Here is a 16,747-nt window from a genome sequence, read left to right on the forward strand (position 1 = left end):
GAATTCCTATCCTCCTGCCTCAGCCTCCTGAGTTGCTGGGATCATAGATGTGCACCCCGCGCCCGACTCTGACTTCATCTTCTACTCTCTCCTTTGTGCTCCAGCCTCACTAGTGTTCTTATTTCTTGAACTCATTAACTCACACCTGTCTCTGGGCCTTTGCACTCTCTGAACCCTCTGCCAACTGCTTTTCCTTCCAACCTTCTTAGTATTCAACACTGAGCTTAGTTATCACTCCAGAGAAGCCTTCCTGCCCCCACCACTGTGTAAAGAGGCCCTCATCTTTCTTAACCCTATTTTATTTCCTTTATAGCTTAACTTGTTTAAATTACTTATTGTCTGTTTCTTCACGAGCGCAATCTTGTTCTCTGCTTTAGCCCCAAGACCTGGCACACAGTAGGCGCTCAATCTATTTATTGGAATAGTTAAGAGAGGGGTTGGGGCTGGGGCTCAGTGGTAGTGCACTGGGTTCGATTCTCGGCACCACATACAAATAAATAAAAAATAAAGATCTGTCAACAACTAAAAAATATTTTTAAAAAAGAAATAATTAAGAGGAACAGAGAGGGTTGGGGTGGGGCTCAGTGGCAGAGCGCTTGCCTGGCATGTGTGAGGCACTGGGTTCCATCCTTAGCACCACATAAAAATGAATAAAGGTGTTCTGTCCATCGACAAGTATAAAAAAATGTTTTTAAAAAAGAGAACGGGGAGAAAAATCTTTCTGGACAAAGGGAAAAGCAATAGGCATCTAATGTTAACTAAGCCCCTATTATAGGCCTGGTCCTGTGTGTTTGCTCCTTTAAGCCTCATGAGAACCCCCTTGAAGTTAGGTGCTCTTATAATCTTGCTTTATAGTTGAGAAAACTGTGAAGCAAAGAAGTGAAGTCAGGGGCTGGGGTTGTGGCTCAGTGGTGGAGCACTCGCCTAGCACACATGTGAGGCCCTGGGTTCGATCCTCAGCATCATATAAAATAAATAAAATAAAGGTAGTGTGTCCATCTACAACTAAAAAGCATTTAAAAAAAAAAAAAAAAAAAGTCAGGCATGTCAGAGCACATCTATAATCCCAGCAACTCAGGAGGCTTAGGCAGGAGAATCACAAGTTGGAGGACAGCCCAGGCAAGTTAGCAAGACCCTGTCTCAAAATAAAATAAAAAGGGCTGAGGTTGTAGTTCAGTGGTAAAGCACTTGGCCAGCACATGTGAGGCCGGGGGATGGATCCCCAGCATGGGGAAAAAAAAAGTCAAGTCACTCACCCAGTAAATGGCAAGCAGGGATTCCAACTTGGTCCCTCCTCAAAGACAGGTGCACATTCTTCTTCCTGTCTACCATTCTCTTATTGAAGCTGGGCCTTCAAAAATAGAATTTCAATTAGTAAAGAAAGAGAAGGCAGAGGGTATTCCAAGCTGAGGGCACACAGGAGCAAAGCCCTGGGAATTAGGACAACAGGTGAGCAGATGGGGCTGGCTGTGGCCTTAAAAGGCCAGGAAAGGAGCTTGTATTCTCTCCTAAGGGCAATGGGGAGCCATGGAATTTGTTTGTTTGTTCTTGATTTTTTTGGTACCAGGGATTGAACCTAGGGGTGCTTAACCACTGAGCCACATCCCCAGCCCTTTTTTGTATTTTCTTTAGAGACAGGGTCTTGCTGAGTTGCTAAGTGCCTCACTAAGTTGCTGAGGCTGGCTTTGAACTTGAGATCCTCCTGCTTCAGCTTCCTGATTCGCTGGGATTACAGGTATGTGACACCGCGCCCAGTCATGGAAGGTTTTGAAGCAGGGCAAGTGGCATGACCAGAGATGCAGTCTTAAAAGCAGGGGAGAAGCTACTGCCTGAGTCTCTTCTTTCTTTCCCACCAGTCCCTTGGGGGAAGCCATAGGAACCCCCAACCTTCACGTCATCCTCTCTCCTCTTTTTAGGCTCATCCAGTGAGGATTGGAAGTTGAGGTCTCTACACCGGACATCAGAGTAGATCATGGCCCCATGGCCCCGTGCGCGTGGCCTCCTGCTGCTGTTACTGCTGCTGAACCTGAGGGCTGGCCCTGCTCTGGGCAGGGGCCTTCCCAGGCCACTTGAGGACTCAGAACCCCACCTGACCCCAGGAGCCCACCCCAAGGGCCCTGTCGGCTCAGAGTCCCAGGCCTCTGACTTCCTCTGGGAGAACCCCAGTGATGAGGGCCCTTGGCACTCTGATGTCCCCCAGGTCCCTGCTGACGGCCCTGAGAGGCTTGCAGACTCTCCCCTTGGCCCAGCTCTGCATGGGCCCAAAGCAGCTCACGGGATTCAGGGACAGCGACTCCCAGTAACTGATGACCTCCAGATAGTTCGAGGGCCTAGCTCTCAGGGCTGGACAGGACCCCCTGATTCACAGGAGCCTCCAGAGCCAGAAGCAGCAGTCCCCCACCCAGTGGGTCTCCCCCACCTCCCTTTCATTCCAACTCCCAAGCTTCAACGCAGGGTAGCCACAGTTCCTCCCCTTCCACAGGAACCCCAAGGTCAAGCAGAACAGCCACCACCTAGAGATGAGGGTCTAAAGGCCAAAGCCAAGATCAGGCTCCCTCAGACTTCTCCCTCAGACCCTCAGGGCCCTCCCCACACTCTTGAGCCCCACACAGGTGCTGTCAAGAGGCCAGTGCTAGAGGAAGAGGTGGGCCATGAGGAGGATTTCCAAGAGGCAGTTCAAGGCCCCCTCTTCACCCAACAAGATCCAGCAGTCCCCAATGCTGGCTCAGTATCCCCGGTTGAGGTGGCACTCACTCAGGAAGCAGGGTCCCGGCCAGACTTGGCATTGGCTAGAAGCCTTCCTCCTGCTGAGGAGCTACCAGTGGAGCCTCCCAAGAAGACTGGAGCTGGGGAAACCTGGGAAGTCAGCTCCCCAGGTCCCCAGCCCATGCAGACGGACCTCCCTGATGTTAAGGATCCCCCAGGACCTCAGCCCACACATCCTCCAGCCTCTGAGGCTCCTGATGGGCAGCCAAAGCCAGGTAAGTATCAAAGAAAGGGTGCTGAGCAGGGGTGGGAAGGGACAATGTTCCTGGGCAGTCGAAGACCCCAGTTCTGTGTGACTCGGGGACCCATTTTCCTCATTTGGACTTTTTTTTTTTTTAATCATTTCAGAGATAGCAGCAATGAATGGCGCAGACCCCATCTCCCCACAGCGGGTGAGAGGAGCAATGGAGGTTCCAGGAACCCCCAAGACCCTCATCCCTGGTCTCTTAGACCCTGGCCCAGCTACAAACCAAACAGAGAGCCCTATGGGAGCCCTTCAGCCAGGTGAGGGCATGGCTGGGGGTCTGGGGGAGAGGGTATACTCTGTTCAATAATCAGGAACCCATGTGATGTTCGCAGAGGGGAAAGGGAGCTCAAGAGTAACTGGAGATAAATACTTGCTTAAAGAAATTGTTTATATGCTTGTAATACCAGCAACTCAGGAGGCTGAGGCAGGAGGATTGCAAGTTTGAGGCCAGCCTCAGCAATTTAGCAATATTCTGTCTCAAAATAAAAAATAAAAGGGGCTAAGGGTGTAGCTCAGTGGTAAAATGACCCTGGCTTCAATACCTGGGGGAGGGGGAGGGGAGAGAGAAAGAAAGAAATTGGTAAAGACCCTGTTCAAGAACTGAGGATAATAAATTAATACTTACTGGGTACTCTGAGAGAAGTCATTTGCTCTTTTGCTAGGGGCTAGAATGTTGTAAAATGTAACATGGACACATTTGGTGCTGTGATCTCCAAAGGAGTTTTTCAAAAATCCCAGTGAGGGCTGGGCTTGTAGTTCAGTGGTAGGGTGCTTGATTAGCATGTGTGAGGCACTGGGTTTGATTCTCAGCACCACATATAAATAAACAAAATAAAAGTCCATCAACAACTAAAAAATGGCTGGGATTGTGGCTCAGTGGTACAGTGCTTGCCTAGCATGCATGAAGCACTGGGTTCTATTCTCAGCACCACATAAAGAACTAAATAAACAAAATAAAGGTAATTTAAAAATATATATTTAGAAAAAAAAAAATCCCAGGCTCCAGGCCACATTACAAGAAATTGATTCCTTGGTCTGCAGGTGATTCCAATATGCAGGCCATGATGAGAAATGCTGGGATTTCCTTAATAGTTAGCTTAATAAAAATGGTGGTTCATACCCACTGGATGCTCACTGGCATCCAGCACCATGTTAATTAAACATTCTTCTCCATGACTCGATGAGGCAGGAGCTGTTTTCTTCATTTGATGGATGTTCTTAGAGAAGTTAAATGTTCTACTTGCCAACCACAGTAGAGAACGATGGAAAATCAAGAGCACTTTTCAAAAGGCACTTTAATATTATTGCAGATGAAGCGGAGGAGTGGCCTGGACGTCCCCAAAGCCATCCCCCGGCACCTCCAGTCCAGGCCCCATCAACCTCACGAAGGGGCCTCATTCGTGTCACTACGCAGCGAGCTCTGGGCCAGCCGCCCCCTCCGGAGCCCTCAGCCAGCTCCACAGTTTCAGCGCCTGCTTCCGGCCCCCCAGCCAACGCCACCGCACCCCCCCTGCGCTGGGGGCCCTTGCGACGGGTGTTGAGTTTTTCCTGGGAGCTGCACGTTTATGGGGTGGGAGTCCTCTTCCTGCTGCCTGCCTTACTGGCACTGGCCACGCTGGCAGCCGCCCTGGCGGGACCCCGACTGGCACTGGTAGCCGCGGTGCTGGTGCTGGTAGCTTCAGGGCTGCGGTCTGCCTACATGCTCACCGACCCTTATGGCGCACAGGCGCGGCTGGGCATGCGCGCTGGCCTGGTGCTCTACAACCTGCCGTTCCCCTTGCTACTCACGGCCTTGGCGGCCCTGACTCTACTCGGTCTGGGCGTGGGGCTGCCACAGCCACTACAGAACCCGCTCCTGCTGGGGATTGTGGCGTTGGTGCACGGCGTGGGGTTGCTCATGACAGACCTGTTCTCCGTGAGGCCTGTGCTCAACCTCCTGGCGCAGGGTTTATCTTGCGCCTGGGGCGCGTCGGTGGCTCTAGGCACGCTATGCCTGTGCCGTCGCCGCCTGCTGGAAGGCCCTCGGGGCTGGGATGCCAGCCCCGGTCCTCGGTTGCTGGCCGTGGCGGGCTCACTGGGGCTGCTGGCCAGCGGCTTGCAGTTGGCGGCCGCGCTCTGGCTGTACCCAGGCCCAGGCCGGGTGGGCCGCTTTTCGTGGGCCTGGTGGGGCGTCCACTTCTGGCTGCGCCTGCTGGAGCTGACGTGGGCGCTCGCCCTGGCTCTGGCCGCTTTGGTCGCTGCACGACCCAGGCCGCCCACGGAGCACGCTTGCTGGGCTAAGCTGCTGCGCCTGGCGTGCCCTGCACCGTCTGGAAAGAGCGAGGTACCTGAGCGACCCAATAACTGCTATGCGGGACCCAGTGGCATGGGCACAGGCGGCTTGGACATCAGCAAAAGCCTCATCCGCAACCCGGCAGAAGGCGGGCCGCCTGTCACGCCAAATTCAGGAGCCTGGGGCTCAGCTGCGTCGCTGGGTCGCGGTCCCCTGAATGGCCCGGGAATATCCCGCAGCAGCATGGGGCCGGCGCCGTCGCTAAGCGAGCTAGACCTGCGGCCACCATCACCCATCAACCTGAGCCGAAGCATCGACGCCGCTCTCTTCCGGGAACATCTAGTGAGAGACAGCGTGTTCCAGCGCTGCGGCCTGCGTGGCCTGGCCTCCCCACCGCCGGGGGGCACTCTACGGCCGCGCAGGGGCAGCCACCCGGACGCCGAGCTCGACGGCGCGGGTTCTTCGCTCCTTCGCGGCCGCTGCCGGTCACTCAGCGATGTGCGCGTGCGCGGGCCGGTCCCGCCGCACGTAGTGGACGCGCCAGACGGGACGGCAGCTGCCTCTGGCAGCTCCCTAGACAGCTTCTCCAGAGGTTCGCTCAAGATCAGTTGGAATCCATGGCGTCATGGGCTGTCGTCGGTGGACAGTCTACCCCTAGATGAACTTCCCAGCACGGTGCAGCTACTGCCCGCTGCTACACCAGCCCCTGCATCCTCTCCTGCGCGGCCTGGGGAGCCCCAGGGTGAGGTGAAGCCGCGCTGCAAGGCTGGGGACTCCCGCAGCGCCTCCAGCGATACCATAGAGCTCTGAGCTGTCCCGCTGCAGACCTGGACCCTGCGCTATGGCATACCAGGACAGTTGACCGTTTGAAAAACTGGCTTTCCTGGGCCTCCACCTGACAGCACACCCGACCCCACCCGACAGCCAGGCGTGAACTCGCCCCCCCCTTTTTTAAATATCTCTATTTTTTTCAGCAGGTATTTTGCACAGAGGCCGTGACTTACAGGGAATACAGGGTGGAAGTGCATGGATTTGAGTGTCGGGAACAGGGAACTGGTTCCCCACAGTGAGAAGAGATGAGCCTTGCTTGTCCAGATTGACTGTCCTCTTTGTGCCAAAGAAATAAAATCTTAAGATTTGGCTCACGCGTCCCTCTGCTCAAGCCAGGCTCCAGTATCCAACAAGAGGACAAGTTGCTCCAGGCTTTGTTAATGACAACTATCAGTGTCTCACCAGAATATCTGCTGGGCACTGATTTCAGCTCTCAACATCCGTCATCTCATTTAATTATCATATTAAGGCCAGGCATGATGGTGCACGCCTATAACCCCAGCAACTCGGGAGGCTGAGCTGGAGGGTCTGAAGTTCGATGCTACCTTCAGCAACTTGAGAGACTCTGTCTTAAATTTCACAAGAGGACTGCAGATGCAGTTAAGTGGTAAAGTACCCCTAGGTTTAATTCCCAGTATACATTTAAAAAAAAAAAAAATCTCACATTAAGCCTGAAAAACATTATCAGACCCATTTTAGGAATGAAAGGAGTGAAGTTTAGAAGTAAAAGTCATTTATCTAAGTCCTTCTGCAAATGACAGATGGTACTGAATACAGAGAGTCCCTTACTTAGGTTGGTTCTTCTATCCGCCTCTTAACACTACTCCAGGGCCAACCTTCTGTCTTCCCTCTACTTTTTCAGGTCAGCTCTCAATTTCCCAGAAAGTTAGAAATCTTCCCTAAGGCGGTGGTGGGAGACAGGTAGTAAGACTGGAGCTACTCCATTTTCCAATACTTTTCTTTATTTCCTGAGATGGATAAATAAATGGATGGCTGAGGGAGATGGGGTGAATCCAGAAAAGGAGCTGGCAGCATGCAGCTGGCAGGAGAGGGTTGTGGCAGCCCTGTCCCTTGTAGGGACCCCTCTCATCCTAGGCAGGAGCCAAAGTTCTCTAGCAACCACCATGAGGGGAAACCTTTCAAATTCACAATACTGTTGTGAAGGCTGCCCAGTCCCCCCTCCCACCCCTACAGGCTAAGATTTCATGAGATCCAGCATCAGGGCTACTTCTTCACCACAGGGGCCATGCCTGTCCAGGCCTGAGAGCCTGTGCTCTTCCATAAGGCAGGAAGGGGGGTTAATCCCACTTTCCAAAATAAACCAAGCTGCCCTGAGTGTCTATCTGGAGAGAGGCCCAACAGTGGGGGCAGCCTGGGTGGGAGGAGATCCTACATGTGGTGACAGGGATTATCTGCCCTTGATGAAACCCTCCAGCACTCGGTCACTGCGCTCTGACAACCAGTACCCGGTCATGGCTGCCACAGCCCCTATGAAGATGGCAGTGAACACCAAGTCACCCTTAGCAGCAAGTGTGGCCAATGCACAGATGATGACACCAAAGAACATCTGCTGCAGCACCACCAGCTCATCCTCTGTCATCTCTGAGAAGAAGCCCGCCGACTCTGCGGAGGAGGAGAAGATGCAGCCTGTCATTCCTACTCCTGTTCCTGGCAGTTCCTGGAGCTATCTCAGGACTCCCACATACTCAACTGCTACCAGGCACACAGCATTATTTACTGCTCAGAATGACTCCACAAGGGGCAGTTATCCCAGTCTTGGGATAACTAAGTGGAAAGCAGGCTCAGAGAGATAGAGGGGCTGGTCCAAGGCCGTGCAATGGGCGAGTTGGGGGCAGAACACATACTATGTGTAGTCCAGTTCCAGTGCCAGACCATCCCCATTTGAATCCCAATTCTGCAACCTGCTTGCAATGTGGGCTTGGGTAGGTTGTTCCGCCTCCCTGCATCTTAGATTCCATATACATAAAATGGGGATGAGAATCTGTATGGCCTTGGGTTGTTTCAAGGAGCTAAATAAGTTAATACATTTCGTGTGCTTGGAACAGCATGTCAGACAAGATAAGAGCTGTGGAAGTAGTCCCTAAGGTCATGGCTGTAATTATTCTTCTCACATCTCCGGCCTATGGCAGCTCTCAGGCACAGGGGACAGGGACTGGTGCCACTGAACAGATGAGGAACAGGCTTAGGAAGCAGGGTAACTTGATCCCAAGTTCAATTTTCATTCTTCCCTGGGAGGTAAAGTCCCTAAAAGCCAAGTTGGAGAGAAGATGCAGGGTCCAGAATTCAGTGCTGCCTCCTAGGGGACTAAGTGGCAGTGGGGATGGAACAAGAGCTTATTCCTGCTGCTGCCAGCTGGAGAAGGGGCTTACCTGGGATCTGCTCCTTGACGCAGATGCCCTCTACCTGTTTGTAGCCCTCAGCACAGATGCAGCGGTAACCACCTTCTGTGTTCTCACACTGCTCGTTCTCTCCTGGACACACTGCAGTCTCACACTCATCCACATCTGGTGGGGGGAGAATGGGGAGGGGTCAGAGTGCTGACTGCAAGGCCCCCCCATGCAGCACCCTGACTCAATCCCATTCACAACCTGACATTTCCCTCTGTTGCTGCCCAATCTACATTCCACCTGCTTTCCTTCTGCTCCCTGCCTGTATTCCAGCCCCTCTCAATTCACGGTGGACAAGGCCCTCCCAGATGCCGGTCCCATCAGAGAAGACTCACCGAGACACTTGGAGCCCACCTGCTGGTAGCCAGAACTACACTTCTTGCAGCGGCCTGGCCCTGCTCCCATGCAGCCCAGGCAGGCCTTGGCGCAGTCTAGGGAAGGGAGAGACAAACATGACAGCTGCCCCTAGGCCTGGGGAAGTGCTCCAGAAGAGGAGGCCCAGGGGACTCCAGCCTGAGAAGACAGAATTTTGGAGGGAGAGGCATCCAGCAGTTCCTCCTCCCCTCCTCACACCCACATTCCCTCCAAGGGACAGACACAGACCTCGGCACTCATAGGAGCCTTCTGTGTTCACACAGAACTGGTCAGCCCCGCAGTTGGCTCGCTCAGTGCCACACTCGTCGATGTCTACAGAGATGGAAAGGGTGGGAATTTCAATCCTTATTTAATTAATCAACAGGGAAACCAAGGCCAGGATGGTCAAAGAATAAACTTGCTTAGGATTACATGCTGTGGCAGAGACACCAAGCTTCCCGCAAACTTAAGTAGAGGTGTAGCTAGACTCAGCTTCCCCTGCAGAGACTATGGTTTCCAGCCTGCCTTGCAGTTGAGCGTGGCCATGGAATTGACTTCCGAACAACAGGATGTAAACAAAAGTAATGTACTCCACTATTAGCCTGGCCTTAAAACAATCTTCCCCTTCTCACTTACTAAATGTCGGGACATGGATCTCAGGACTCGTGACTCAGCATAAACACACAGATAATGCCCAAGGGGAGGACTAGGTAGTAAGAAAGAAGGAACCGGGGTCCCTGAGTGACTGTGACAAGCAGAGCTTCCTTGCCAGACTGGCCCACTCACTTCAAGACTGTAATATAAAACAATAAATAAATCTCTACGTTCTTCAAGTCACAGTCTTTTGGGAATCTTTCTATTACAATGGCTTAGTCCCTCTAAGTAGCAAAGCAGGAACCAAAATAAGTATTGAACCCAGGTTTCCTGACCCTACATTCAGTGTCCTTGTTTCTCTGGCTAAACATTCTCCAATATTCAAGACTTAGACAAAGTGACACATGCTCCAGGAAGCCACTGATTCCTCACCATTACCTCCCCTGAGCTGCATCCCAGACACCCCTCACCAGACACAGGTCAATCTCCACTGGTTACTTTTCTGCCTTCCCAGCCAGGGTGAGATCTCCATGAAAATGAGAACTGTGTTGTCTAGCTCAGGCACGTGTGTGTGTGTGTGTGTGTGTGTGTGTACTGAAAAAATGAAGCCAGGCCCTGCCCATCCTCCCCAGGACCACACAGGCCCCACTTACCTACACACTTGAGATGATGCAAGGCCCAGCCCTTCTTGCATTGCAAACAATTTGATTCCTCAGGTCCCGAGCAGCGGGCACAGGGGCCAAAACAAGCTGGGTGGAATAGGTGTGGTATGAGGATGGGCAGGCAGATGCCCCTCCTGCCCTTGCCCACCACCACACAGTTGGTTACCTACCCGAACATACCAGATGGCTGGCGTTACGCTCCGCCTCAAAGTAGCCAAGGCCACACTGGCCACAGGCCTCACCCCCGTAGCCGACTTGGCAGTCACAGTGCCCGCTGCCCCCTCGTGTCCCTTCCCCTTCGCACTGCCCGTAGCCGCCACAGGGCCTCTCTGTGCCCCCAGGACAAGCTGTGGGCAGACACCAAACTGGGTGAGACCATAAATACCACCCTTGACATAGAAGAGTATATTTTGCATAACATCAAATACATTTGGAGAGGAAAGTTAATTTTAATGATTACATATTTGGTCATAAAACTGCACAATCTATATTCTATTGTGGAACACATAGCTTGTTAAAAATCTTTTTACCCCCTTTGGGTAGTGCTGGGGATTGAACCCAAGGCCTCATACCTGGGAGTCAAGCACTTCACCACTGAGCTACATCCCTCCCAAATCTTTTACAGAGACTGAACTGACCATCTTAGTAGCTCCAGCCTTTTATCTTCAGGAGCTGGTGGTAAGTTCAGATCTTGTGTCAGTTCTGGGGAGGGGCATTAATGGTGAATAATCGGGGTTCAGGGCAACTCCTGCTCCTCCGCAGGAAGGTAACTTAGTCTGGTCTGGCGCAGGAAATGAAGAGGGCAAGGGAACTCTCTTGATAATAATCACAACTGCATCTCACTCAGTCTAGTCCCTGTACATTTTTTCAAAGCCTAACCCACTGATTTGCTCATCTTACCTGCCCCTGAGACAGCCAAGACCTGACACTCAGAGAAGTTATCTGAATAGCTTCAGCTCACAAGGAGGTAGAGCCAGAACTGAATCCCTGGCCTTAGCAAACCCCTCCCATTCCCCAAGAGGAACTTGAGAAACTCACGAAGGCAGGAGGGCCCAAAGGTGCCAGAGGGGCAGCAGAGCTTCAGGGAATCTGAGCAGAGCCACTGGAAGAGATCCGGGGCTTCCTGCTGTCTGAGGCAGGTTAGGTAAAAGGGAGGGGATTCTGAGACAGTGTCAGAGGTGCTGCTTAGCCCCCTACTGCCAACAGAATCTCTGATTCCACCCATCTTGGCCATAAGGCCACCCGATCATGCCCTTTTCTTATCTCAGCACAGGAGCTTGGGTCCTCCAGCAAGTCCTTGGAAGATCTGGGGTTGGAAGACACTGAACTGGGACATGCACACAACCCTCTACTTCTTGGCCAAGCTAAGACTTTGCCACCAGGCCCTGCCTGTAACCCACTCCCAGAAGGCCTCCATGTCACTCACTTGTGAAACCACCAGCTTTCCACCAGCTCTTCACTCAGCTCCAGCAGGCGGTGGCACTCAAAGTCTGACTTGCTGCACACACCCTCGAGCACCTCTACCAGGCGGGTCTCACTGTAGGAACAAGGCAGGATGGTCAGAACATGCTCTGCCCCATCCACCACCTTCAGATCTCTCCTACCCTTCCTGTTCTGTAACAATATCAAAGGAGAGGCCATAGAGCATAATGGAAGGGATATTGTTTATGGTTTTAATCTACTTGTGTGACCTTGGGCAAGTCACTAAACCTCTCTGAACCTGCTTTTCTTATCTTAAAATGGGGGCAATATCTTCCCTGCAGGTTTGTTAGATGATACCTCAGTTCCTGCAAATAAACAACAGAATATACCCTTATAAACCTCTCTGAACCTGCTTTTCTTATCTTAAAATGGGGGCAATATCTTCCCTGCAGGTTTGTTAGATGATACCTCAGTTCCTGCAAATAAACAACAGAATATACCCTTATTGAGTAGATATGATTAAGTATGTATAGTAGGACTGACTGAGAATGTAGCTCAGTGGTAGAATGCTTGCCTAACATGCTTGAGGCACTGCCAAAAAAAAAAAAAAAAAAAGTGTGTGTGTGTGTTTCATATAACAAATGTTGAAGTGGAAATGGAGAAACTGGGAACCCTTCTACACTATAAGTTGGCATAAAAAATGGCACAACTAGGGCTGGGGCTGTAACTCAGTGGCAGAGCGCTTGCCTAGCACATGTGAGGCACTGGGTTCAATCCTTAGCATCACATAATTCTGTCCATTTATAATTACAAAAAAAATTTTAAAAAAAAAAGGCACAATTAGCAGGACATGGCGGCGCACACCTATATTCCCAACAACTCAGGAGGCTGAAGCAGGAAGATCTCAAGTTCAAACCCAGCCTCAGCAACTAATTGACACCCTACGCCACTTAGCAATATCCTATCTCAAAATAATAAATAAAAAAAGGGCTGGGGATATAGCTCAGTGATAAAGTGCCCCCTGGGTTCAATCCCTGGTATAAAAAGAAAAAAAAAGAGCAACCATCATGGAAAAGAAGATTCTCAATAAGTTAACCATGGAGCCATCATATGACTCAGCAATTCCTCTCCTGGGCATAAACCCAAAAGAGCAGAAAACAGGTGTTTAAACAAAAACTTGTACATAAATGTTCACAGCAACCAATCTTTATAAGAGCCAAAAGGTAGAAAGAACCCAAATATTCATCAATGGATAAATGTTTAAACAAAATGCAGGGGCTGGGAATGTGACTCAAGCGGTAGCGTGCTTGCCTGGCATGCGTGCGGCCCGGGTTCGATCCTCAGCACCACATACAAACAAAGATGTTGTGTCCGCCGAAAACTAAAGAATAAATATTAAAATTCTCTCTCTCTCTCTCTCTCTCTCTCTCTCTCTCTCTCTATATATATATATATATATATATATATATATATAAAAGAATATCCTTTAAAAAAAAACAAAAAACAAAATGCAGTATATCCATTCACTTATTCAACCATAAAAAGGAATACTATACTGCAATATGGATGAACCTTGAAAACATTATGCTAAGTGAAATGAGCTAGACCCCAAAAGCTATGAAATATACAATATGTTTCCCAAGGAACCCTAGAAATTTCTGTTTCAATAAGGCAGATTAGTGGTTCCCTGAAGGAAGTGAAGAATGAGGAATGACTACTTGGAGGGTATGGTTTTTTGGGTGGGGGTAATGGAAATATTCTGGGTCAAGCACTGTGACACACCCCTGTAATCCCAGCTCCTTCGGAAGCTGAGGCAGGAGAATTGCAAGTTCAAGGCCAGCCTTGGTAATTTAAAGGGACCCTTTTAGAAAATAAAAATGAAAAATACTGGAGATGTAGCTCAGTGGTAGAGAGCCCCCGGGTGCAAGTCTCAATAGTGTGTGTGTGGGGGAGTTCTTGAAATAGATAGTGGGGATGGTTACCCAACACTGTGAATGTACTAAATGTTCCTAATAGTAAATTTTTTATGTGTATCTTACCAAAAATTTTTTTAAAATTAATGTATAAAACTTGGTGTACTGTGTATTTAAAAAATTTGGTACAGTGGTTGGCATATAGGAGGTGATTAAAAAACAAAACAACAGAAATAACCCAGGAGTCACTATAGCCAAGGGGTCATCTTGGCCAATCCCCTCATTCCTAAATAAGGAAACTGAGGACGACTGAGGAAAAGGAGATTGACCATAATAGAATAACAAAACTCTTTTTTTTCTTTTTTTGGCAGTACTGGGATTTGAACCTAGGGTAGTTCTACTATTGGAACTATATCCCCAGTCCTTTTTATTTTTTATTCTGAGACAGATTCTAATTAAATTGCCCAGGCTGGCCTGAAATTTGCAATCCTCCTGCCTTAGTCTCTCAAGTTGCTGGGATTACAGACATGCATCACCTGGTGCAGCAAAACTTTTAATCTCTGGTGGGCATCACAATATAATCTTTTAACTCTTTTCATAATCCCACAAGAGAGGCAAAACAGGTATTAGTATGCCTCTCTTACAGGTGAGGAAACTGTGGCTCTCAGAGGATAAGTGACCTTTCCAAGATTACAGACTGGTAAGGACTGACAACCAGGTCTAACTCCAAGTCTTCATTGACCCCTTCTCCATCAGATTTTGAAAAGGTGAAGGTAGCCAGGTGTGGTGGTGCACAAATGTAATCTCAGCAACTCTGGGGGGTGAAGCAGGAGGATTACAAGTTTAAGTCCACCCTCAGCAATTTAGCAAGGCCCTAATTAACTTGGCAAGACTCCATCTCAAAATAAAAAATAAAAAGTGTTCGAGATGTGGCTCAGTGGTTAAATACTCCTAGGTTCAATCCCCAGTACATAAAAAGAAAGAAAAGGTAGAAAGCCTAGGGCGCTCAGGTCCGGCTTTCTGAATCTTCCTTGTCTTCCTTGTGGCTTTATGTACTGACTATATGTTGACAACCCTCAAATTCCTGTTTCCAGTTTCTACCTCTCTCCCCTGAGATCCAGAGTAGAATGGAGTCTACTTGGATGTGTAGTGGACATCTCAGCCCAACACCTTCAAACAAAGTGCCTGATCCCACCTCTCCCCTAAATCTTCTCTGTAGTCTTACCATTTCAGAAAACACATGCACCATTCACCCAATGGTGTTTTATTCTAGTTTTCTCATACCTCCATAATAAATCTATCAATGAGTTCCACTGGTCTGCCTGCAAAATATACCCAGATTTTGACCCCTTGTTACCATATCCACCACCAGATGTCACACTAGCTCATGCTGCATTCATGCCTGGGCTGTACTTTAGCTTCCCAAAGGAGTCTGTTTCTTCCACCCTGGCCCCTGTTACAGCAGTGTTAATGATCTTTTCAAGGAATAAATAAGACCACATCACTTCTCTACTCAAAACCTTCCCATTACACTCTGAATGGAATTTAAACTCCTTTCTGTAGCCTTCAATGCCTGGGCCTCTGTCCTGAATTTTCATCACCCTCCCTTTTGCTCACTACATTCCAGCCATTTCTGACATAGATCAAGATCAGTCCTACCCTGTGCACAAATCCCTTCCCACTTTCACACAGCTTGCTTCTTTACTTCAGGTCTCTGTTCAAATTTCACATCTTGCCTCCCACCATTCTGTAGTCTACCTTGTTTTGTTTTGTTTTTTTCATCTGACATTATTTACTCATTCATTCCTCATCTCCTCTACTAGAACTACAGCTCCAAGAAAACTAGATTTTGCTTCTTTGTTTACTCCTGTACTAAAGATGTTCTGCGATATTCACTGAGTAAGAGCTCCCCAAGAGCTCCAAGGCTGAGATTGGGAGACAAGAGTACACTCCTCCCTGGCCCAACCCCTTACCTGTCTTTGTATTTAGACAACTTTTCTTCTTCCCAGGCAGTGTTTCCACCTCCAAAGTTGTCCCGGATAGTTCTCTCCAGGCCCTGGACATGAAGAAATTTAATAATACCTAGGTACAGAGACTGATACATTCTAGCACTTTACTATCTAACTGACCAGGAAACTAAGACAAAGACAGGCAACTTGCCTATGGTCATCCAGCAACGAAGTTAAGTGACCAAGATGTGAATCCATGCAGATGTGCCTCTGAGAGCTTCCTACTCACTACTGCTGTGCTATAATAGCTGAGACCCCCACCCTCAAGGCTGTCGGTACACCAACCTTGTTGAAGCTGTCGACCAGTGCCCGGCAGGTATGACAAGGATGGGGTTCAGGTGGGGGAGAAGAATGGGGAAGAGGAGAGGGCTGGAGACAGACAGGACCTGGGAGACTGAGGAAGAGGCTCAGGCCCCAGAGCAGAGCTGGGATTAAGTCTTTCTGGGACTGGGGGGCCATCTTTTCCCAGGCTGAGGACCTGCAGATAAGAAGGGGCGAGGAAGGTTCACTGGAGAAGTCAGGTTCCAGGTGAGAAAGGAAGGGTCGATTCTGAGGTGCCGCAGGGCAGAGAACCAAGGCCTGCGTAATTATCAGTAAAGGAAAATAAAGTGGGGTATTAGAGAGGAGGGAGTGGAGTTGGGTGGAGAAAGAAGCTTGCTTAATCTTCAATTTCAGAAAATAAATAAATTATCCCCGTTACCGTGGGGGGAAGTGGCCGGAATCCTTGGCAAAGGGACAGGAGTCAGCCCATTGTTCTAGGGTCCCAATAAGAGTTATTAGGGGTCAAATCCGCAGAATTAGGGAGAAGGGGTCGGATTCCAAATACTGGGAAAGAGGAGGCCGGATGGGCGGTCTTGGGGGAGGAGTCTGGAACCCCAGTCCTGGGAGGAGCCCGGATCCGGATATGAAGAGTAGGGGTCAGGTTGGGAGCCTCGTAGGTAGGCAAAGTCCCGGCTCACAAGTCAGCAGGGGAGGATCCAGACCCGCCTAGACCACGGAGGAGGGAAGAGCAGCTACAGCCCCAGCTCTTGGGCACCGCCAGCGACGTCTCGTCAACGCCACAGCCACCACCGCCTGCGTAAAACGTACAACCTTCACCAGCGCCGCAGTCCGGGAGGCGGAGCCTGCCTCCCAGCCAATAGCGCCGGGCCATGTGCCATTGCGTCACCCCACGATAACCAACCAGAGGCGGCGACGGGCTGCACCTGTCTTGGCTTTAAAGGGCCGCGGAGTTAAAAGAGGGCTTGCCAGCCTAGCTGCTCCGCCACA

General features: G+C 50.1%; 2 protein-coding genes across 5 annotated transcripts; one reads left to right on the forward strand and one right to left on the reverse strand.

The window, feature by feature from the left end:
- The first annotated feature begins 1,972 nt into the window (after window positions 1-1,972).
- Prrt3 (proline rich transmembrane protein 3) lies at window positions 1,973-6,095 on the forward strand. The gene is made up of 3 exons (XM_076841236.1): window positions 1,973-2,981; window positions 3,115-3,270; window positions 4,324-6,095. Exons 1-3 carry the CDS (start codon window positions 1,973-1,975, stop codon window positions 6,093-6,095), a joined length of 2,937 nt encoding a protein of 978 aa, XP_076697351.1.
- Window positions 6,096-7,056: 961 nt separating this feature from the next.
- Creld1 (CRELD disulfide isomerase 1) lies at window positions 7,057-16,714 on the reverse strand. 4 transcript variants are annotated; one of them, XM_076841212.1, is made up of 11 exons: window positions 16,438-16,709; window positions 15,764-15,956; window positions 15,443-15,525; window positions 11,561-11,671; window positions 11,173-11,264; window positions 10,305-10,481; window positions 10,126-10,221; window positions 9,128-9,211; window positions 8,860-8,955; window positions 8,507-8,641; window positions 7,057-7,739 (listed from the first exon to the last, which is right to left on the reverse strand). In XM_076841212.1, the coding sequence occupies exons 1-11, from the start codon at window positions 16,629-16,631 to the stop codon at window positions 7,525-7,527; spliced, it is 1,476 nt and encodes a 491-aa protein (XP_076697327.1). In that variant the 5' UTR covers window positions 16,632-16,709; the 3' UTR covers window positions 7,057-7,524. The 4 variants fall into 4 exon arrangements, with proteins under 4 accessions (XP_076697327.1, XP_076697329.1, XP_076697328.1 ...); XM_076841214.1 differs by having other exon boundaries at window positions 16,179-16,531; XM_076841213.1 differs by having other exon boundaries at window positions 15,764-16,057; window positions 16,179-16,531.
- Between the last annotated feature and the right edge of the window lie 33 nt (window positions 16,715-16,747).

The sequence above is a fragment of the Callospermophilus lateralis genome, chromosome 20, assembly GCF_048772815.1.
Source record: "Callospermophilus lateralis isolate mCalLat2 chromosome 20, mCalLat2.hap1, whole genome shotgun sequence".
NCBI classification, from domain to species: Eukaryota; Metazoa; Chordata; class Mammalia; order Rodentia; family Sciuridae; genus Callospermophilus; species Callospermophilus lateralis.